The 23,306-nt window shown below is 48.2% G+C and overlaps 2 protein-coding genes across 8 annotated transcripts in view; one reads left to right on the top strand and one right to left on the bottom strand.

The window, feature by feature from the left end:
• hgs (hepatocyte growth factor-regulated tyrosine kinase substrate) overlaps positions 1-2,027 on the bottom strand; it is a 41,043-nt gene extending 39,016 nt beyond the window's left edge. For 6 of the 7 annotated variants that reach the window (XM_072483659.1, XM_072483660.1, XM_072483661.1 and 3 more), the window contains exon 1: positions 1,861-2,026. In XM_072483659.1, the coding sequence (XP_072339760.1) occupies positions 1,861-1,897 (37 nt within the window). In that variant the 5' untranslated portion in view covers positions 1,898-2,026. Of the gene's footprint in view, positions 1-1,860 lie in introns of all 7 variants that reach the window. The other variant, XM_072483666.1, reaches the window with a different exon arrangement.
• A 38-nt stretch (positions 2,028-2,065) lies between these two features.
• On the top strand, positions 2,066-22,790 carry arl16 (ADP-ribosylation factor-like 16). The gene is made up of 5 exons (XM_072483668.1): positions 2,066-3,532; positions 9,347-9,404; positions 12,646-12,762; positions 21,585-21,700; positions 22,248-22,790. The coding sequence occupies exons 1-5, from the start codon at positions 3,471-3,473 to the stop codon at positions 22,423-22,425; spliced, it is 531 nt and encodes a 176-aa protein (XP_072339769.1). The 5' UTR covers positions 2,066-3,470; the 3' UTR covers positions 22,426-22,790.
• Positions 22,791-23,306: the final 516 nt, after the last annotated feature.

Raw genomic sequence — 23,306 nt, 5'->3', positions numbered from 1 at the left:
GAGCAAAACAGTAGAACAAGAAAATAAACTTTCAAAGGAAACCCCCAGCTCATTCACATTTATAAATGTTAATTTGTAATATTTTCATAATGTTTCTTTCCAATCTTAATTCTTTTAAGTGCATAAATTTGACAATAGAAGTTAATTACTTTGCTAATTGAGTCTAGCCACTTAAAATCCATCTAGTTCATCAAACAAAGACACAATTTCTTCAATTCGCTGGTTACTATGTCTGAGAAGAGTCCGGTCAGGTTTTGCTGCTCTCCCAGTCTAACTTACAGCCACAATAACCAACCCAGACAGTACCTAACTGCCCCTAATTAAAGGGAGAGTGAACAGCAGATTAATTCTTCCTCTGGCTGGAAATACAAACACAGGTTCGAAATCTTCCCAAAACAAGTGATCATGTGGCGCAGACACAAGGGACAGAGTTTAAGAGCATAGAACATACAGTGCAGGAGGCCATTCAGCCCATCGAGTCTGCACTGACCCACTTAAGCTCTCACCGCCACCCTATCCCCGTAACCCAATAATCCCTCCTAACCTTTTTGGACACCAAGGGCAATTTAGCATGGCCAATCCACCTAGCCTTGTACAAAACCATAAAGCAGAGGATGGACAGGATATTGCCAATGACAGCTACACAATAGACAAAAGGCTCTGAATGCATAAGCATAGGTAGATAGAAACAGGAGTGGGTCATTTAGCCTCTCTATTCTGTCCTACCAGCCAATGATCAGCAATCTGCTCCGAATTCATTTATTTTACAGGGAATCTCAAAACACAGTCAGGACAGGTTGCCATCTTTGTTACCTGGACAATAAATCTCCTATATAAAAGGAGACAAATGCGGGCCGATTAATGCATGGGCCTATGGAGTTCATGGCAAGCGATTCTAGCTCAATGTGGACACCATTTAAACCTGATCTATGGCGATAAGAATTTGCTTTGTTAGTTATTTATTTAAAAAAAATTTTTAAGAGTACCCAATTCTTTTTCTTTCCAATTAAGGGGCAATTTAGCGTGGGCAATCCACCTAGCCTGCACATCTTTGGGTTGTGCGGGCGAAAGCCACCCAAACACGGGGAGAATGTGCAAACTCCACACGGACAGTGACCCAGAGCTGGGATCAAACCTGGGGCCTCGGCGCCGTGAGGCAGCAGTGCTAACCCACTGCGCCACCGTGCTGCCTGAATTTGCTTTGTTATTGATGCAAACATGGAATAATTGATGTGAACATTCTAAGGTTCTATTTCTTCATGCACTTTACGGCGCTCAATCTTCACCCTGTGTCCAGGACTAGACAAACAGAGATGACAGGAGTAGGCCATTCGGGCTCTGGTGCCTGCTCAACACCATCATGCCGGATTCAAATTCATCCATCGGTCCTTCGACCCCTGTCGAGAAAAATCCTTCAATCCCGAATCGAAAGTTGTTGATTGAGCTTTCTGGGGGGGGGGGGGGGGGGGGGGCTTTCAGAGGGTCAGTACAGACTGGATGGGCAGAGTGGCCTCCTCCTGCACGGCAGGGATTCTCTGATCCCCTGTTCTTGTTTCAGGTTGAGTTGGTTTCTGGAGTTTCCTCCCAGTCAGAGCCGGCAGCCAGTCTGTGCAAGCTCAGGCGGAGAGATTGCCCCAGAAGGTGAAAAGCAGCGTTGTAGAGGAGGGGGACGACACAGTAACCCCCTCCCCGGGGGCTGGGCCAGACTGACAGCCCAGCCAGGCTCCAGCAGCGGCCCGGCCCGGGGATGGGGCCCGACTCCCGGGTTACCCCCGCCGCCCAGGCCTCGGGTTGTGAAATGGCGACCCGAAAATCGAGAGGAGGAGGCGGCGGCTCCCTCCCGCCTTCTCTCTCTCTCACCGAGCAGCCTCTCGAAGGGGCCGCTGCCTTTGCCCATCCTCCCCGACTCCGTCTGCTCCTTCCTCCGGCGACGCCCTGCCGGCAGCTCCGCAGCCTCCTAACCCCTGCTGACACCCGGGGTCCTCCCGCGGGGGGGCGGGGGGCGGCGCGGCGCGGAGACGTCACCGGGAGCCGCCTCCCAGCGCGGGCGCACTTGGATGACGTCACAGCCGAGCGAAGCACCGGGAGGCTCCACTGTGGGGGAAAAAAAGATAAAGTACAAGATGGAACGGGGCTGCTATCGGGATTGGGCTGGGGCTGCCGGGAGATCAATATCAATAACCCTGTTAATACATCTCCTGACGATGGCAGGACGCGTTCTGACAACGTCATAAGGCAGCGACACTGTCTGTTGCCCAGCGACCGGCTCCGGGCCCACAGGATCGGGGTTGACGTTTCCAGGCCGGGTTGACGTTGACGTTTCCAGACCGGGTCGGGATTGACGTTTCCAGGCCGGGTTGACGTTGACGTTTCCAGACCGGGTCGGGGTTGAAGTTTCCAGGCCGGGTCGGGGTTGACGTTTCCAGGCCGGGTTGACGTTGACGTTTCCAGACCGGGTCGGGATTGACGTTTCCAGGCCGGGTCGGGGTTGACGTTTCCAGGCCGGGTCGGGGTTGACGTTTCCAGACCGGGTCGGGGTTGAAGTTTCCAGGCCGGGTCGGGGTTGACGTTTCCAGACCGGGTCGGGGTTGAAGTTTCCAGGCCGGGTCGGGGTTGACGTTTCCAGACCGGGTCGGGGTTGACGTTTCCAGACCGGGTCGGGGTTGAAGTTTCCAGGCCGGGTCGGGGTTGACGTTTCCAGACCGGGTCGGGGTTGACGTTTCCAGGCCGGGTCGGGGTTGACGTTTCCAGGCCGGGTCGGGGTTGACGTTTCCAGGCCGGGTCGGGGTTGACGTTTCCAGGCCGGGTCGGGGTTGACGTTTCCAGGCCGGGTCGGGGTTGACGTTTCCAGGCCGGGTCGGGGTTGACGTTTCCAGGCCGGGTCGGGGTTGACGTTTCCAGGCCGGGTCGGGGTTGACGTTTCCAGGCCGGGTCGGGGTTGACGTTTCCAGGCCGGGTCGGGGTTGACGTTTCCAGGCCTGGTCGGGGTTGACGTTTCCAGGCCGGATCGGGGTTGACGTTTCCAGGCCGGGTTGATGTTGACGTTTCCAGACCGGGTTGGGGTTGACGTTTCCAGGCCGGGTCGGGGTTGACGTTTCCAAGCCGGGTCGGGGTTGACGTTTCCAGGCCGGGTCGGGGTTGACGTTTCCAGGCCGGGTCGGGGTTGACGTTTCCAGGCCGGTTGACGTTGACATTTCCAGGCCTGGTTGGGGTTGACGTTTCCAGGCCGGGTTGGGGTTGACGTTTCCAAGCCGGGTCGGGGTTGACGTTCCCAGGCCGGGTTGGGGTTGAAGGTTCCAGGCCGGGTTGGGGTTGAAGTTTCCAGGACTGGTTGGGGTTGAAGTTTCCAGGCCGGGTTGGGGTTTCACGGCTGGTGTTTCCTTGGTTCTTTCCTGTGCGACAATCGAGCAGCGACTTCTGACAACAATAATTACTCATTCACCATCTCGCTGCCGATCAGCCCCAAAACAATGTGTCTCCTGCTGGGAGTGACCGGAGTCGGCAAAACCCTGCTGATGAAGAGACTGTACAATATCCTTTAAAATGTGCAATATCCTTTAAACTGTCCAATATCCTTTAAACTGTACAGACTGTCCAATATCCTTTAAACTGTCCAATATCCTTTAAACTGGTCAATATCCTTAAAACTGTCCAATATCCTTTAAACAGTACAGACTGTCCAATATCCTTTAAACTGTCCAATATCCTTTAAACTGTACAGACTGTCCAATATCCTTTAAACTGTCCAATATCCTTAAAACTGTCAAACATCTTTTAAACTGTACAGACTGTCCAATATCCTTAAAACTGTCCAATATCCTTTAAACTGTACAGACTGTCCAATATGCTTTAAACTGTACAGACTGTGCAATATCCTTTAAACTGTACAGACTGTACAATATCCATTAAACTGTGCAGACTGTCCAATATCCTTTAAACTGTACAGATTGTGCAATATCCTTTAAACTGGACAGACTGACCAATATCCATTAAACTGTACAGACTGTCCAATATCCATTAAACTGTACAGACTGTACAATATCCTTTAAACTGTACACTATCCTTTAAACTGGACAGACTGTCTAATATCCTTTAAACTGTACAGCCTGTCCAATATTCTTTAAACCGTACAGAGTGTACAATATCCTTTAAATTGTACAGAGTGTCCATTATTCTTTAAACTATACAGAGTGTACAATATCCTTTAAACCATAGGGGCTCTCCAATATCCTTTACACTGTACAGAGTGTACAATATCCTTTAAACCATAGAGACTCTCCAATATCCTTTAGACTGTACAGAGTGTACAATATTCTATAATCTGTACAGACTGTCCAATATCCATTAAATTGTACAGACTGTCCAATATCCTTTAAATTGTCCAATATCCTTTAAACTGTTCAATATCCATTAAACTGTACAGAGTGTACAATATCCTTTAAACCATAGATGCTGTACAATATCCTTTAAACTATACAGACTGTACAATATCCTTTAAACTGTATAGAGTGTACAATATCCTTTAAACTGTACAGACTGTGCAATATTGTTTAAACTGGGCAGAGTGTACAATATCCTTTAAACTGTACAGAGTGTACAATATCTTTTAAACTGGACAGACTGTACAATATCCTTTAAACTGTACAGAGTGTACAATATCCTCTAAACTGGACAGACAGTCCAATATCCTTTAAACTGTACAGAGTGTACAATATCCTTTAAACTGTACAGAGTGTACAATATCCTTTAAACTGTACAGAGTGTACACTATCCTTTAAATCATAGAGGTTCTCCAATATCCTTTAAACTGTACAGTGTACAATATCCTTTAAACCAAAGGGGCTCTCCAATATCCTTTAAACTGTACAGAGTGTACAATATCCTTTAAACTGTACAGAGTGTACAATATCCTTTAAACAATAGGGGCTCTCCAATATCCTTTACACTGTACAGAGTGTACAATATCCTTTAAACCACAGAGACTCTCCAATATCCTTTAAACTGTACAGGGTGTACAATATTCTATAATCTGTACAGACTGTCCAATATACATTAAACTGTACAGACTGTCCAATATCCTTTAAATTGTCCAATATCCTTTAAACTGTCCAATATCCATTAAACTGTACAGAGTGTACAATATCCTTTAAACTGTACAGACTGTCCTTTATCCTTTAAATTGTCCAATATCCTTTAAACTGTACAGAGTGTACAATATCCTTTAAACTGTACAGACTGTGCAATATTCTTTAAACTGGACAGAGTGTACAATATCCTTTAAACTGTGCACTGTCCAATATCCTTTAAACTGTACAGAGTGTACAACAATATCCTTTAAACTGTACACTGTCCAATATCCTGCAAACTGTACAGAGTGTACAATATCCTTTAAACTATACAGACTGTACAATATCCTTTAAACTGTACAGAGTGTACAATATTCTTTAAACTGTACAGTCTGTCCAATATCCTTTAAACTGGACAGAGTGTACAATATCCTTTGAACAATAGGGGCTCTCCAATATCCTTTACACTGTACAGAGTGTACAATATCCTTTAAACAATAGGGGCTCTCCAATATCCTTTACACTGTACAGAGTGTACAATATCCTTTAAACCACAGAGACTCTCCAATATCCTTTAAACTGTACAGGGTGTACAATATTCTATAATCTGCACAGACTGTCCAATATCCATTAAACTGTACAGACTGTCCAATATCCTTTAAACTGTCCAATATCCATTAAACTGTACAGAGTGTACAATATCCTTTAAACTGTACAGAGTGTACACTATCCTTTAAACTGTACAGATTGTGCAATATTCTTTAAACTGGACAGAGTGTACAATATCCTTTAAACTACACTGTCCAATATCCTTTAAACTGTACAGAGTGTACAACAATATCCTTTAAACAGTACACTGTCCAATATCCATTAAACTGTACAGAGTGTACAATATCCTTTAAACTATACAGACTGTACAATATCCTTTAAACTGTACAGAGTGTACAATATTCTTTAAACTGTACAGTCTGTCCAATATCCTTTAAACTGGACAGAGTGTACAATATCCTTTAAACTGGACAGAGTGTCCAATATCCTTTAAACTACACTGTCCAATATCCTTTAAACTGGACAGTGTACAATATCCTCTAAACTGGACAGACAGTCCAATATCCTTTAAACTGTACAGAGCGTACAATATCCTTTAAACTGTACAGAGTGTACAATATCCTTTAAACTGTACAGAGTGTTCACTCTCCTTTAAACCATAGAGGTTCTCCAATATCCTTTAAACTGTACAGTGTACAATATTCTTTTGAACCATAGAGGCTCTCCAATATCCTTTAAACTGTACAGAGTGTACAATATCCTTTAAACAATAGGGGCTCTCCAATATCCTTTACACTGTACAGAGTGTACAATATCCTTTAAACCATAGAGACTCTCCAATATCCTTTAAACTGTACAGAGTGTACAATATCCTTTAAACCATAGGGGCTCTCCAATATCCTTTACACTGTACAGAGTGTACAATATCCTTTAAACCACAGAGACTCTCCAATATCCTTTAAACTGTACAGAGTGTACAATATCCTTTAAACCATAGGGCTCTCCAATATCCTTTACACTGTACAGAGTGTACAATATCCTTTAAACCATAGGGGCTCTCCAATATCCTTTACACTGTACAGAGTGTACAATATCCTTTAAACCACAGAGACTCTCCAATATCCTTTAAACTGTACAGAGTGTACAATATCCTTTAAACCATAGGGCTCTCCAATATCCTTTACACTGTACAGAGTGTACAATATCCTTTAAACCATAGAGACTCTCCAATATCCTTTACACTGTACAGAGTGTACAATATTCTATAATCTGTACAGACTGTCCAATATCCATTAAACTGTACAGACTGTCCAATATCCTTTAAACCATAGATACTGTACAATATCCTTTAAACTACAGAGTCTACAATATCCTTTAAACTATACAGACTGTACAATATCCTTTAAACTATACAGACTACAATATCCTTTAAACTGTACAGACTGCAATATCCTTTAAACTATACAGACTGTCCAATATCCTTTAAACTATACAGACTGTACAGTATCCTTTAAATATTTTAAATAGCATTCAGTCTGACTGTAATTTAAAATCGCATTCAATCTGATTGTTTTTAAATAGCATTCCCCCTGACTGATTTTAAATAGTATTCAGATTCAGTCTGTTATTTTAAATAGTCCTTAGCCTGGGTGTGATTTGAAATAGCATTCCGTCTGATTATAATTTGAAATTGCATTCATTCTGACTGTGATTAGAAATAACATTCAGTCAGACTGATTTGTAACAGCATTCAGTCTGACTGTGATTTGAAATAACATTCATTCTGACTGTGATTGGAAATAGCATTCAGTCTGACTGATTTGAAATAGCATTCAGTCTGACTGTGATTTGAAATAGCATTCATTCTGACTGATTGGAAATCGCATTCAGTCTGACTGATTTGAAATAGAATTCAGTCTGACTGATTTGAAATAGCACTCGGTCTGACAGTGATTTGAAATAGCATTCATTCTGACTGATTGGAAATAGCATTCAATCTGATTGATTTGAAATAGAATTCAGTCTGACTGATTTGAAATAGCATTCGGTCTGACAGTGATTTGAAATAGCATTAATTCGGCATCAGACTTTAAATACTATTCAATCTGAATGAGATTTTAAATAGCAGTCAGTCTGGGGGAGATTTTACAATACTATGAAGTATTTGTGTGCCATTGTTTGCAACCCCAGGGTTTTCATAGTGCTTTAGTCAATGAAATATTCATGAAGTATTGTCACTGTTCCAAGTGGAGTGTGATTTTAAACTTTACACAAACTATTATTTGCCATGCAAATTGTGTGATTTTAAACACCAGACCAGTTGAAACATATTTTAGTGTGCATGCTATAATTGATGTAATCTATTTGTGTTACTGTGCTGTTAAATGTGACTGCGATAAAAGTAATACACGACTCTCTGTTACAACAGCTTTCTGCACTTAATATGATTTAATTCTTTTAAAACTGGAACCTTTTTTAGAATTTCTAATGCAGCCCTGGCATTGACTAAGTCAGCACAAATTAGAGATTGAGCCTGGGGCATTCCGGACTCCGCTATTTACAGGAGAAATCTGCTGGATTGTAGGAAGCACTTACATCTGCTTCATAAATATGACCCAAAAGTGTTGGACTGTCGCTGCTAAATTGTTTAGTCTATTATTACAGCGCTAGAATAAAATGTAAAGTAGCATTTAAGTAACAACGCACAAAGCAACACTTTGTATTTCTATAGCACCTTTTACATTCTCAGGTTGTCCCAAAGCACCCCACAGCCAATGAGATGAAGTGTATTCACTGTCGTGATGTAGCAAACCAGGCAGCTAATTTATGCAAAGCAGGATCCCACAAACAGAAACACTGCAATGATCTGATGGTCTGTTTTTGTGATGTTGATTGAGGACACTGCGAATAATTCCACTGTCCTACAAAATAGTGCAATGGGATCTTTTACAATCAACTGACAGAGAAGGCGGGGTCTTGTTTAACATCTCTGAAAGATGAGGAAGGAACATTGTCGCTTCTTCCAATAGTTACAAATGATGGGTGGTATTCATGTATCTTAGTGCTTGTCTAATGGTGCAACCATTGGAGGGCTGTGAGGACGTCACCTGCCTGAGGCGATGGATGATGGGAAACTAAAGAGGAGAACTATACTGGAGGAATAAAGTCATCAGTGTCGATAAAAATCTAAAAAAAAGGAAAGACTTGCATTTATATAACGCCTTTCACAACCTCAGAACTTGTTAAAGTGCTTCACAGGCAATGAAGTACCTCTGAAGTGTAGTCACTGATGTCAGATAACCAACTTGTCTGCAGCAAAGACTCAAAATCCGAATCAGATAGTCTGTTGCAGACTTTGGTTGAGGTACAGACATTGGCCAGGTAGTTCTACTGCTGTTCTTTGAAATAGTACAGTGGGATCTTTCACCCTCATCTGAGAGAGAGGACGAGAGCTTGGAAGTTTCATGTTTCATCCAAAAGGCAGCACCTCTGACAGTGCAGAGGTCCCTCGGTACAGCAGTGGTGTGTCAGCCGAGGGTCCTGTGTTCACGTCTCCGAAGTGACTAGCGCCCACAGCCCCCGTAAAGGTGGTACAAGCGCCACCCGCTTCATATGAAGGAGCAGTCATTTTCACGCTTTGAATATTTAAACCCGTCACAGATTGTGAGATGTGAATTTATCCAATTTTAAGCAGACATTCCATGTTTTTAAATCCTTGACTGGGATGCACAGATGAGTTCGAAAGAAAGCACTGGTGAACTAGGAGAGCCTCCACCCACACTTCCCACGGTACACTCACACTGGCTTTCAAATGTGTTTAATAGAAGACTTGGGTGGGATTTTCCAGCCCCGCCGATGTCTACGCCATTTTGGGTGACTTGACGACCCCCCCCCCCCCCCCCCCCCCCCCGCCGGCAAGGGGGGGTGGGGGTCGCCTTCAGTGGGACCGGAATATCTTGCCGGTGGGAAGGATCGGAAAATCCCGTCCTTTATGTATTATGAATGGTAATCCTTAGAACGTCCTAAGCGAGGTGATGGATAACACACATTTTCACCTTGAATCAATCGCAATCTGTCACCGCTTTATCAGCCGTTGCGATTTATGGTGTTTAATTCCCCATTAACCTCTCCTTCGGCAAGAAATATAAACGTTATATTTAATGTTTAAATTTACCACCTGAAGCACAGTCCGATCATAAGACAAGTGAGTAAAATCCTAGGTGTTGGCATTACTGTTGATTGGGACAAAAGACGCCTTCACTGGTAGTCAGCACCTTACACAAGATAAATGTTTAACAATGAGTCTACGGTACAAAACTGGCTATGATATAATTGACATGACAGGACAGACTAAAGGGGCTGAATGGCCTTCTCTTCCTACTGTTTCTCAGAATGTGCCAGAGCGTCCCAACCAGTGAATTCCTTTTCAAAACCCACTCGTAAAGTTGGAAAAGAGTGCAGCAAATCTTTGAATGAGCTGCCGTGTGTTAAATTGCCAGAGTCTACTTTAGTGAGTTCCACTGGTTGAGCGTAAAATGCTGGACATTGAAATGGAGCCCCCATGCTCTCAGTTTAATGTTGCGCCTGAAAGATGGCACCTCTGACAGTGCAGGACTGCCTGCAGTGAAGTACCAACCTTGAGTGGAGCCTCCTACTCCGAAGTGCGAGTGCTGATGTTTGGGATTAAATTCAGAGACGCCACATGATTGCTGTGGGGAAGCAGCAGTTCACAGCCATGCAGCAAATGGAGCTGTCTTCCAAGTTCGGGTTAGGTCCAATGTCGGGGCAGGAAACCGGGAGTGTTTGATGGGTTAACGTTTAATGTCGGGGCGGCACAGTGGTTAGCACTGCTGCTTCACAGCGCCAGGGCCCCAGGTTCGATTCCCCGCTGGGACACTATCTGTGCGGAGTCTGCACATTCTTCCCGTGTCTGCGTGGGTTTCCTCCGGGTGCTCCGGTTTCCTCCCACAGTCCAACGATGTGCAGGTTAGGTGAATTGACCATGCTAAATTGCCCTTAGTGTCCAGGGATGTACAGATTAGATGGGGTTACGGGGATGGGGCAGGCAAGTGGGCCCAGGGTGCCCTTTCAGAGGGTCGGTACAGACTGAATAGGCCGAATGGCCTCTTTCTGCACTGTAGGGATTCTAGCCTCCCCGAACAGGCGCCGGAATGTGGCGACTAGGGGCTTTTCACAGTAACTTCATTTGAAGCCTACTTGTGACAATAAGCGATTTTCATTTCATTCATTCATTCTTGTCCAAAAGATAGCACCTCTACAAATCATGTCAGCTCATGTGCTGAAACCAATACCTCACCACCACCTGATTGTGAGCACTACCAACTGAGACAAGCTGCCACTTATATAGAAGGTAATAACTCAATTTAAATGTTGCTCTTTTCCCTGTGCCACTTTCATCTTTGTCACGGAAAGTTGGCTTCAGCCTCTTCGTCTTTTTAATGAACTGGCATAGGCTGCTTTAACACAGTGGTCGCTTCAGCTGAACACCATTGTCTTTCACGCTGATTGCTTGACCATCTCCATCGTGTCAGGAGCAGAGAGCAGGCCACCTCAGTACAATTCACCAATACATTCCAAACGCCTTGTTCTAAATGGGGAGAACGCAAGCAAAAGGGCCGAGGACCATTGGAAAAGCCCCTCGCATTGTTAAACTGCAGCAAAATGCAGAGTGTGGTAAATGAAGACAGGGCGATGAGATAATGTGCTCTATGAGCTGGCAGCTGGAACTTGAAGAGGTTTACAATTCGGGAAGGATTGAGTTACGATGAGAATCTGCAGTGAGTCACTGAGAATGTAAATGGCCCAGAGAATATCATAGAATTTACAGTGCAGAAGGAGGCCATTCGGCCCATTGAGTCTGCACCGGCTCTTGGAAAGAGCACCCTCCACCCTATCCCCATAACTCAGTAACCCCACCCAACACTAAGGGCAATTTTGGACACTAAGGGCAATTTTATCATGGCCAATCCACCTAACCTGCACATCTTTGGACTGTGGGAGATAACTGGGAGGAAATATTATCAACCTATTCACCCAATCACAGAAATGTTACAGCGCAGAAGGAGGCCATTTGGCCCAGCGGGTCCATTCTGGCTCTCCAAACGTGCATCCTGACTTTGTGCCAATCCCCTGCCTTTTCCCAGTACCCTGCACATCGTTTTTATTCAAATAATCATCTAATGTCCTCTTGAATGCCTCGATTGAACTTGCCTCCACCTCACTTCCAGGCCGTGCATTCCAGACCCCAACCACTCACTGGGTGAAAAGGTTTTTCTCACATCACATTTGCTTCTTTTGCAAATCACTTTAAATCTGTGCCCTCTCGTTCTCGATCCTTTTACGAGCGGGAACAGTTTCTCCCCGTCGACTCTGTCCAGCCCCCTCATGATCTTGAACATCCCTATCAAATCTCCTCTCAGCCTTCTTCTCTCCAAGGAGAATTTAACATTCAATCAACCGCCAGAGTTATTTACAGCACTGAAGGAGAGCATTTGGCCCATCAAGTTCACGCTGCCCTGCCTCGAGCAGGCCAGTCAGCCCTGGTCCCAGCTCCACCCCTTTGCAGCTTTACTCCCCTCAAGTGACCATCCACTTTCCTTTTGAATTCATTCATTCCACCACCCGAGCAGGCAGCGTGTTCCAGGTAAAAATAGGAGTTCTAGTCAACACCATTTCAAACTTCTTTGCCCAGACTGTGAAACTTGTGAACGTCTGGAGTAACTGAGGTGGCTAGGCACTGCTGCTTTGAAACTAGATAAACGTGAGAACAGGATTGGAAGGATATTTGCCGAGTGTTGGATTAACCAGGGTGACAGGAGGCTCATGTGGAGCATGAACACCGGCTTGGACCAGTTTGGTGACTGGTTTGCGTACTGTAAATTCTATCTTAACTATTCCTGCGATGTTAATTATTAACGCTTTCAACTGTGTGAACGTAATCTCACCAGCTCCAGTGGGTCTCGCTTTATCTTTTTTCATCTTTATCTCACTTAATCTGCTTTGTCCGCAGGTCGGGACTAATTTAACCGATCTCGTGGTTAACAGAAAGAGGATCACCATTCGAGAACTCGGAGGGTGCATGGCCCCCATTTGGCCAAGTTACTACAAAGACTGTGAGGCTGTGATAGTGAGTACTGGCAGACTGGAATGCCTCAAGCTAGCTGAATGTAACAGACGGGGAACACAACAGGACTAGATGTGCAGACGAGATGAACCAACAGTTCTTGCCTGAAATTGTTTTCTCCATTCACTTAACAGGATGTGGGCTTCGCTGGTGAGGCCAGTATTTATTGCCTGTCCCTAATTGCCCTTAGAGGTGATGGTGAGCTGCCTTCTTGAACCGCTGCAGTCCCTGAGGTGTAGGTACACCCACAGTGCTGTTAGGGAGGGAGTGCCAGGATTTTGACCCAGCGACAGTGAAGGAATGGCTGATATATTTCCAAGTTGGGGTGGTGAGTGACTTGGAGAGAATCTCCAAGTGGTGGGGTTCCCAGGTATCTGCTGTTCTTGTCCGAGATGGTAGTGGCGTGAGTTTGGAAGGTGCTGCCTACAGAGCCTTGGTGAATTCCTACAGTGCTTCTTGTAGATGGTACACACAACTGCTACTGTTCGGCAATGGTGGAGGGATTGAAAATTTGTGGATGGAATAGCAATCAAGCGGGCTGCTTTGTCCTGGAATAAGTCAAACACCTTCAGTGTTGTTGGAGCTGCACTCATCCAGGCAAGTGGAGAGTATTCCATTACACTCCTGACTTGTGCCATTTAGATGGTGGACAGGCTTTGGGGGGCCAGGAGGTGAGTTACTCACCGCAGGATTCCTGACCCGCTCTTGTAGCCACAGTATTAATGGGGCTGGTCCAATTGTGTTTCTCGTCAATGGTAACCCCCAGGATGTTGATTGTGGGGGATTCAGCGATGGTTCTGCCATTGAATGTCAAGAGATGATGGTTAAATTCTCTCTTGTTGGAGGTGGTCATTGCCTGGCACTTGTGTGGATCAAATGCACTTGTCAGCCCGAGCCTGGATATGTCCAGGTCTTGCTACATTTGGACATGGTCTGTTTAAGTTTCTGAGGATTCGAGAATGGTGCTGAGCATTGTGCAGTCACCAGCAAACATCCCGACATCTGACCTAATGATGGAAGGAAGGTCATTGATGAAGTAGCTGATGATTGAACCCAGGACACTACCCTGAGCAATGCCCTGGCACTGAGATGACTGACCTCAAACCACCATAACCATCTTCCTTTGTGGCACTTATGACTCCAACCAGTGGAGAGTTCCCCCCCCTGATTCACATTGATTCCAGTTTTATTACGGTTCCTCGATGCCATACTTGGTGAAATGCTGCCTTCATGCCAAAGGCTCTCCTCTAGAGTTGAGTTTTTTTCCCATGTTTAAACCAAGGCTGTAATGAGATCAGTAGCTGAGTGACCAAACTGAGCATCCGTGAGCAGGTTATTGCTGAGTAAGTGCCGCTTGATAGTGCTGTTGGTAACCCCACCATCACTTTACTGATGATTGAGAATAGGCTGATAGGGCAGTCATTTACTGGGGTGCATTTGACCTGCTTTGTGTGTACAGGACCATTTTCCACATTACCGGGTAGATGCCAGTGTTGTAGCTGTACTGGGACAGCTTGGCTAGGAGCGTGGCAAGTTCTGGAGTACAATTTGTCAGTACTATTGCCGGAATATTGTCTGGGCCTACAGCCTGAACATTATCCAGTGCCTCCCAGCTGGTTATTAACATCATGTGGGGTGAGTCAAATTGGCTGAAGACTAACATCTGTGATGCTGGAGACCTCCGGAGGAGACCGAGACGGATCATCCACTCGGCACTTCTAGCTGAAGATCGGTCTGAATGCCTCAGCCTTGTCTTTTGCACACATGTGCTGGGCTCCTCCATCATTGAGGATGGGGTTATTTGTGGGGCCTCCTCCTCCAGTAAGTTGTTTAATTGTCCAACACCCTTCACAACTGGATGTGGCCGGACTGCAGAACTCAGATGTGATGCGTTGTGGAATCGCTTAGCTCTGTCTATGACTTGCTGTTTCTGCTGTTTGGCTCACAAGTAGTCCTGTGTTGTAGCTTCACCAGGTTGACACCTCATTTTTAGGTCTGCCTGGTGTTGCTCCTGGGATGCTCTCCTGCACTTTAAAAAAAAAAAATTTAGAGTACCCAATTCATTTTTTCCAATTAAGGGGCAATTTTTCTTTCTTTTAAAATTTTTTTTTAAAATTTAAAACAAATTTGTAACATTTACAGAGAAAAAAGTAAACCCTACGCAAAGAGCCTTAGCATAGTGAAAACGAACAGTGGGAAAGAATAAACATGTTAATAAGGCACTTCCCCCATCAGCTCTGTTTGCCCTGCCCCACGTGTTCAACTAAACTAATGTGGCTCTAACACCACCACCACCCCCCCTCGGGTGCTGCTGCTGTCGGTTTCCTGCGCTGTACCCCGAGAGTCTGCAAGCGACTTTCTCCCCCGGGGGGATCTCCGGTCACCCCCCCTTGCCCATTTAATTCTCCTCTGCTCTACTTCTCAGCTGCCCCCCCCCCCGACCTCCCCTGCCCCCCGAGGCCTGACCTGCCAGATCAGCCCTGCGCTTGGCCCTAGACCGCCCCTCCTCCTACTCTCCCTGGTGCCCCCTGACCTACGCTAGCTACGCTGACCCCTGCCCTTAGAACATAGAACATAGAACGATACAGCGCAGTACAGGCCCTTCGGCCCACGATGTCGCACCGACATGGGAAGTCAAAAAACAAAAGCCATCTAACCTACACTATGCCATTATCATCCATATGTTTATCCAATAAACTTTTAAATGCCCTCAATGTTGGTGAGTTCACTACTGTTGCAGGTAGGGCATTCCACGGCCTCACCACTCTTTGCGTAAAGAACCTACCTCTGACCTCTGTCCTATATCTATTACCCCTCAGTTTAAGGCTATGTCCCCTCGTGCCAGCCATATCCATCCGCGGGAGAAGGCTCTCACTGTCCACCCTATCTAACCCCCTGATCATTTTGTATGCCTGACTATCTCCCTGACTATCATTTGGCGCCTGACTATCTCCCTCCCGAGTGCTCGGGCCCTCCCCCCACACACCAAGGACCCATTAACCTGATTGTATCTCCCCGTGCCCTTTCAAGTCCCTTAACCAGCCCCTAGCCCATCCCCCTATCAGAGGCCCCGATCTCCCGCCAAAAAGGTACCAAGCACAGGGTCCCCTTTGCAGGGCCCCTCTCTTCCCCCCTCCCCCCCCCCCATTGCAATCTCCCCAAAACACCCTAAGCAGTGCGCCCTCCAGCCCCCGCTCTCTGTCCCGGCTGAAAACAACCTTGGATAGAACATTACAGTACAGGATAATTTAAAAAACCGCCGCCACACAAAAGCTCTGTGAGCCCAGAGTCCTTTAGTTCAAGTCCAGCTTCGTCTTTTAATAAAAGTCCACTCCTAGTCAGAGCAAGTTAGGTTAACAGACCGCCGCCACTGTACAGCACTGAAAAAACTAAGTGCCCGTTAGTTGAAGTCCAACTTCTTATCTTTAATGAAAGCCCAAACCTGTTCTGGTGTCTCGAAGTAGTAATGGAGTTCCTCAAACGTAACCCAAAGCTTCGCAGGATACAGCATTCCAAACCTCACCTCGTTTTGTCGAGGGCTGCCTTTACCTTGATGAATCCTGCACGCCTCTTGGCCAGCTCCGGTCCCAAGTCCTGGTAAATGCGCACCTCGCAGTTCTCCCATCTGCTGCTCCTCTCCGCCTTGGCCCATCGCAGCACACGATCCCTGTCAGCAAGCCAGTGAAAGCGGACCACCAAGGCCCTCGGTCGGTCGCCCGTCCTGGGCTTCCTTGTGGGGGCTCTATGCGCCCCATCCAACTCCAGGGGTCGGGGGAAGGCCTCCGGTCCCATCAGCGCCCCGAGCATACCCATCACGTTTGCACCCGCATCCAATCCCTCACAGCCCTCGGGGAGGCCAACGATCCTCAAATTCTGCTCCCTGGCTCTGTTCCCCAGCTCTTCAAGCTGCTCCTGCATCCTCCTCTGGCGGGCATTCAGCTCCTCCACCTCGTGCTCCAGCTCCGTTACCGTGTCCACCTAACTGGAGAGCTTCACCTCGACCTCCCTGAGCGCCTTCTCGAGGACTGCCTGTGTCTCGACCATTCGGTCCATTACCGCTCTCATCGGGTCCAGCGTGTCCCTCTTCAGTTCGGTGAAGCAGTTCCTGAAGAACTCCATCTGTTGCTCCCTTGGCCAGTGAGCCTCCGCTCCCTGCCGTCTGCCATGTTTCGCCGCCCGGTCTGGGGTCCCCGCTGCTCCCGCTTCGATCCTTGCCGCTCCACTCGACCACTTCTGGTCCAGCTGTCCATATCCCAGGGGGGGAAAGTCTCTTCCCTATCATCCCCTCCACCGATTCAGGCCGCCAAGTCCCGAAAAAGTCCGTTGGAAAAGGTCCGTTGGAAAAGGTCCGTTTGCCCATCATGGGCGGGAGCGATCCGACCTGCGACCTGCTTCTTCGAGGGCGCCACCGGAAGTCCATTAAGGGGCAATTTAGAGTGGCCAATCCACCTACCCTGCACATATTTTGGGCTGTGGGGATGAAACCCACGCAAACACGGGGAGAATGTACAAACTCCACACGGACAGTGACCCGCAGCTGGGATCGAACCTGGGACTTCGGCGCCGGTAGGCAGCAGGGCTAACCCACTGCACCACCGTGCTGCCCCCTCTCCTGCACTCTTCATTAAACCAGCGTTGATCCCCTGGCTTGGTGGTAATGGTAGAGTGGGGGATATGTGGGGCCATGAGGTTGAATACAATTCTGCTGCTGATGGTCCACAGCGCCTCATGGATGCCCAGTCTTGAGCTGCTCGATCTGTTCGAAGTCTGTCCCATTCAGTAGGGTGGTAGTGCCACACAACACGATGGAGGGGATCCTCAATGTGAAGACAGGACTTTGTCTCCACAAGGACTGTGCGGTGGTCACTTCTCCCGATTCTGTCACGGACAGATACATCTGCAGCAGGCAGGTTGGTGAGGATGAGGTTGTGTTTTCCCCTCTTGTTGGTTCCCTCACCACCTGCTGCAGTCCCAGTCCAGCAGCTTTGTCCTTTAGGACCCGGCCAGCTCGGTCCGTGGTGGTACTACTGAGTCACTCTTAGTGATGGACATTGAAGTCCCCACCCAGAGTATATTCTGTGCCCTGCGTTTACGTCTTGTTTAGCTACTTCAGTGCTCGCAGGCGCAGGACAGGTTTAATTTTAAGATGGGTTCCGACAGTGACACTAACATTATTTTAAGGCAATGGGGTTTCCTTCTGCACAGTCTCCTTGCAGCTGTGATCATATTCTGCCCAAGGGCGTGCAGGGTGTTAGCACCGCTGTGTAAGCTGCCACAGTGCAGCCTGTACTGTGTGCACTCGGCTGTTTGCCCACAGCAGCGATCAGGCCTCTCCTTTCACTACACTGCTGAGGCGCGATCAATTTGGCTGGAGGGGAAGTTGAATTCAAACTGAGGCTTTATTAGTATCTGAAGTGTGGCCTCCTACAGCAGCTGATGAAATGGCTGCGAGCTGGAGGCCACGCATATTTATAACCCGCTCCTGGGCGGAGCTAGCAGGCAGGGGCCCAGGTGAACCTGTAGTGCAGGTTCTACCGTACAACCCTTAATATAGGAACACAGTGGTTTACCACATTCACCCCTGTTAAAATTGTGTCTGGTGGGGTGGTGGATAACTATATACAATTCGCAATCTTTAATATTTACAGAACAGTGAAAAAAAAATGTCTGGTCATCCGGTGGGCCGGTCAGAGGTTCAGCCGGTCCAGCGCCTTGATCGTCCTCTGGGATCGACGAAGTGGAGTCGGCGATGTTGGTGCTGTCGTGGTCGAAGTTGACTCTGGGAGCGTGCCGAAATCCTCTTCATCAACGGGGGTGGGCAGGGGGAGGACAGACAGTCCTAGGGGGGCTGATGGGGGCGGCGGGGAGGGGAGGGTGACGCCGAGAGCGACAGGTGTGGTGTGGGGGCGGAACCTGCTGGTGCCAGGTCCCTGAGGGAGACGGTATCCTGGCGGCCGTCGGGGAACGCCGCGTAGGCGTACTGTGGGTTTGCGTGGAGCAGGTGCACCCTTTCCACCAACGGGTCCGCCTTGTGGAGCCGCACATGTTTACGGAGAAGCACGGTTCCCGGAGCTGTGAGCCAAGTCGGGAGCGACGCCCCGGATGTGGACTTCCTGGGGAAGGCAAAAAGACATTCATGCGGTGTACTGTTAGTAGCAGTGCAAAGTAATGAGCGAATGGAATGTAGTGCATCAGGGAGGACCTCTTGCCAGTGGGAGGCCGGGAGATTTCTGGACCATAGGGCCAGCTGGACGGCCCTCCATACCGTCCCATTCCCCCTTTCTACCTGTCCATTTCCCCGGGGGTTGTAGCTAGTCGTTTTGGTGGAAGCGATACCCCTGCTGAGCAGGAACTGACGTAGCTCATCACTCATGAATGAGGATCCCCGTCACTGTGGATGTAGGCGAGGAAGCCGAACAGAGTGAAGATAGAATTAAGGGCTTTAATGCCAGTGGCAGACGTCATGTCGGGGCATGGGATGGCGAAGGGAAAACAGGAGTATTCATCAATCACACTGAGGAAATATGTGTGTCGGTCGGAGGAGGGGAGGGAGCCTTTGAAATCCACGCTGAGGCGTTCAAAGGGGCGGGAGGCTTTCACCAGGCGCGCACGGTCCGGCCGGTAGAAGTGCGGTTTGCATGCCGCACAGACCTGGCAGTCCTTGGTGATCGTCCTTACTGCCTCGACGGAGTAGGGCAAATTTTGTGCCTTAATGAAGTGGTACAACCGAGTGACCCCTGGGTGACAAAGGCTGTCGTGCAGGGTCTGGAGTCGGTCTACCTGTGCGCTGGCACATGTACCTCGGGATAGGGCGTCTGGGGGCTCGTTGACTTTGCCAGGGCGATACAAAATCTCGTAATTATAGGTGGAGAGCTCGATCCTCCACCTCAAGATTGTCATTTTTGATCTTGCCCCGCTGTGTGTTGTTGAACATGAAGGCTACCGAGTGTTGATCAGTGAGGAGAGTGAATCTCCTGTCGGCCAGGTAATGCCTCCAATGTCGCACAGCCTCAACGATAGCCTGGGCCTCATTTTCGACGGATAAGTGCCGAATCTCGGAGGCATGGAGGGTGCGGAAAAGAATGCCACCGGCCTGCCTGCCTGGTTGAGGGTGGCGGCTCGGGCGACATCCGATGCGTCGCTTTCTACTTGGAAAGGAAGTGTTTCGTCCACAGCGTGCATTCCAGCTTTGGCAATATCAGCTCTGATCCGGGCGAAAGCCTGTTGGGCCTCTGCCGTCAGGGGGAAATGAGTGGACTGTATGAGTGGGCGGGCCTTGTCTGTATAGTTTGGGACCCACTGTGCGTAATACGAGAAGAACCCCAGGCAGCGTTTGAGGGCCTTGGGGCTGTGGGGGAGGGGGAGCTCCATGAGGGGGCGCATGCGGTCGGGATTGGGCCCCAGAACTCCGTTCTGGACCACGTAGCCGAGGATGGCTAAGCGGTTTGTGCGGGACACACACTTCTCCTTGTTATACGTGAGGTTGAGGAGAGTGGCGGTGCGGAGAAATTTAGCGAGGTTGGCGTCGTGGTCTGGCTGATCATGGCCGCAGATGGTCACATTGTCTAGGTACGGAAACGTGGCCCGTAAGCCGTACCGGTCGACCATTCAGTCCTTCTCCCTTTGGAAAACCGAAACCCCACTGGTGACGCTGAAGGGGACCCTAAGGAAGTGATATAGCCGGCCGTCTGCCTCGAAGGCGGTGTATGGCCGGTCTGATTTACGGATGGGGAGCTGGTGGTAAGCGGATTTCTGGTCCACCGTTGAGAAGACCCGGTACTGTGCAATCTGGTTAACCAAGTCAGATATGCGTGGGAGGGGGTACGCGTCGAGCTGAGTGTACCTGTTGATGGTCTGGCTGTAGTCCACGACCATTAGGTTTTTCTCCCCAGACTTAACCATCTGGGGCGGCTGCCTGTGGGGCCCATGAAGCGTAGGAGGAGTCGGCTGCATGGTTGGGGGCGTAGGACTGTACATTGCGCTGGGCGACCGCCATGGAAAGCGCTAGTGTTTTAGTCTCTGCGAGGTCGCACGTGGCCCCTTCTAGGAGTCGTCGCCGGATAACATTGGACCCAATCCCAGTTACAAAAGCGTCCCTCATAAGGAGATCTGAGTGTTCCTTAGCTGTAACGTCCTGGCAGTCACAGTCCCTAACTAGTGGGATCAGGGCCCTCCAGAAGTCCTCGATTGACTCACCAGCTAGTTAAGTACGCATTGCGAGCGCGTGTCTGGTGAAGAGCGTGTTCGTCTTCTGCTCATAGTTTTCTTTGAGTCGAGTCATAGCATCAGCGTAATTGGGTGCATCCTGGATCAGCGGGAAGATTTTAGAGCGGAGTCTGGAGTACAGAATTTGAATCTCCTGAGCCTCTGGAACAGGGGTTGGCGCCGCGTTGATATACGCTTCAAAACAAGCTCGCCAGTGCTGAAAGTCCTTTCTGGCGTCGCTTGTGTGTGGATCCAGCTGCTGGAGATCTGGTTTAATCCGGAGGTCCATCTTCTGAATCAGATACTAATAAATTGAGGCGCGATCAATTTGGCTGAGACGAAGTTGAATTCCAACTGAGGCTTTATTAGTATCTGAAGTGTGGCCTCCTACAGCAGCTGACGAAATGGCTGCGAGCTGAAGGCCACGCATATTTATAACCCGGCTCCTGGGCCGAGCTAGCATGCAGGGGCCCAGGTGAACCTGGAGTGCAGGTTCTACAGTACAACCCTTAATACAACACAGTGGTTTACCACAACTGGATAAGACGAAATTCCAGCAATTCCTGCACAAACGGTGGCGTTCTACCCAGCCTCTAAAAAGGTGTCTGTTTTCCTCCTAGTTCATGATCAACGCCGCCAACCCCACTCAGATTTCCTCCTCCTGCATTCAGCTCCTCTCCATTCTGACAGCCGAGCAGCTAGAGCAAGTTCCCTTCCTCGTTCTCTTCAATAAAGTGTAAGTACGGGCTCCGCGCAGACTGCAGCAGGTTGAATGTCTGTGGCTCCATGTCCCGGAATACAAAATCTGACTACCCCGGCACTGGTGCTCCCGTCGCGGTTAGTCCAGGTGTAATACACTGCAAGGGAAATGGAAATGCCACACTAAGAGTCGTCATCCTGAGGTTTGGTGTATTATTGGGCACAATAAAGGGAGCTTTAATTGACATCGAACCCGAGCTTCCCCACCCCCACAGCTGACACTACACGGGTTAGCAGAGTGGTGGGAAGGAGGTACATTGGCACAGACCCAACCCCGGGGGGGGGGGGGGGGGGGGGGGAGAAAAAGAGAGGGGAGATGGCCCGTTTGTGTGCTGTAAACACCAGGTAATTCGACAAAACATCCCTGGAAAAGCTGCCGCGAGATTAGATACAAGCTCAAAACAAACAGTTCAGATTGGAGGATAAGATGCGGTTTAAGATAAAAGGCCACAGCTTCCTGAGCGAGGATCAACACGTATTAATATTTAAATGGATGGGGAGAATGGTGTTTCTTTTCATTCCAGCGATCTTTCCTGCTCCATGTCCCTTGTGGAAATGAAAAGCCTGTTCAGGATGGATGACATCATTGCCTGTGCCAAGCAGCACATCAGCCTGCTGGAAGTTAGTGCATGGGATGGCAGAGGGCTGGACCAGGTCTTCAAATGGCTCCACTCGCATCACAAAGGCAGATACTTACCTTGAAGACGAACAGAACCCTCCGCGCTGGCCAACCAGGTCCACTGAGAGCACGAGAGCAGGAGGGATACAGTGGTCAGCTCAAAGCAAGTTGTTATGAAGGAGTATCACTGCCCTTGTCGCTGGAATTTATGGACCGCAATGGAGAGTAGGACAATGCGACATATTGTGGAGCGTTCAAAGTACAGTTGAATTAAGAACAAAAGTTATGAATAAACATTGTGTCAGCAGAATTAAATTCCAAGTGACATTAGATGTCGGTGATCCCAATTTACAGCTTGGGTCACTTTGTACACAACACCCTTGTAACTCAACCCACAAATCAGCATCTTCAATGGCTCCTCTTACTAAAATCTATTTAAAATTTGCAATGTAGCGTCGGTCTATTTCTTCATATCGTCTCGGTCACTGGGGATTATTGTCGAAACTCAAGCTTATTTTTTAAACCCGGCCCCAATCAGGCATAGCTGTTCTTTCATATCCAGTCCCTCAACCCGAACCAAAACACAAAACTCACATCAGTCAGATAAAGTGGGCCTGAAAAACCAAAATAAACTGCAGTTAGCAGCCAGAGGGTCCGGGTCTTTCAGAACACATACCAACAAAAGATATACCAGTGAGGACTGGTAGATGATTATTCTTTTCATTAAACATATTGTACCTTCATGAAAAATGAAAATGAAAATCACTTATTGTCACAAGTAGGCTTCAATGAAGTTACTGTGAAAAGCCCCTAGTCGCCACATTCCGGCGCCTGTTCGGGGAGGCTGGTACGGAAATTGAACCCGCGCTGCTGGTCTGCTTTAAAAGCCAGCGATGTTAGCCCAGTGAGCTAAACCAGCCCCTTCACTTCGGAGCAAGGAATCCCAGGCCAGGCTCCCTCCTTC

Source organism: Scyliorhinus torazame, chromosome 18 (assembly GCF_047496885.1).
Source record: "Scyliorhinus torazame isolate Kashiwa2021f chromosome 18, sScyTor2.1, whole genome shotgun sequence".
Lineage (NCBI taxonomy): Eukaryota > Metazoa > Chordata > Chondrichthyes > Carcharhiniformes > Scyliorhinidae > Scyliorhinus > Scyliorhinus torazame.
This window is presented reverse-complemented; position numbering and strand designations above follow the sequence as displayed.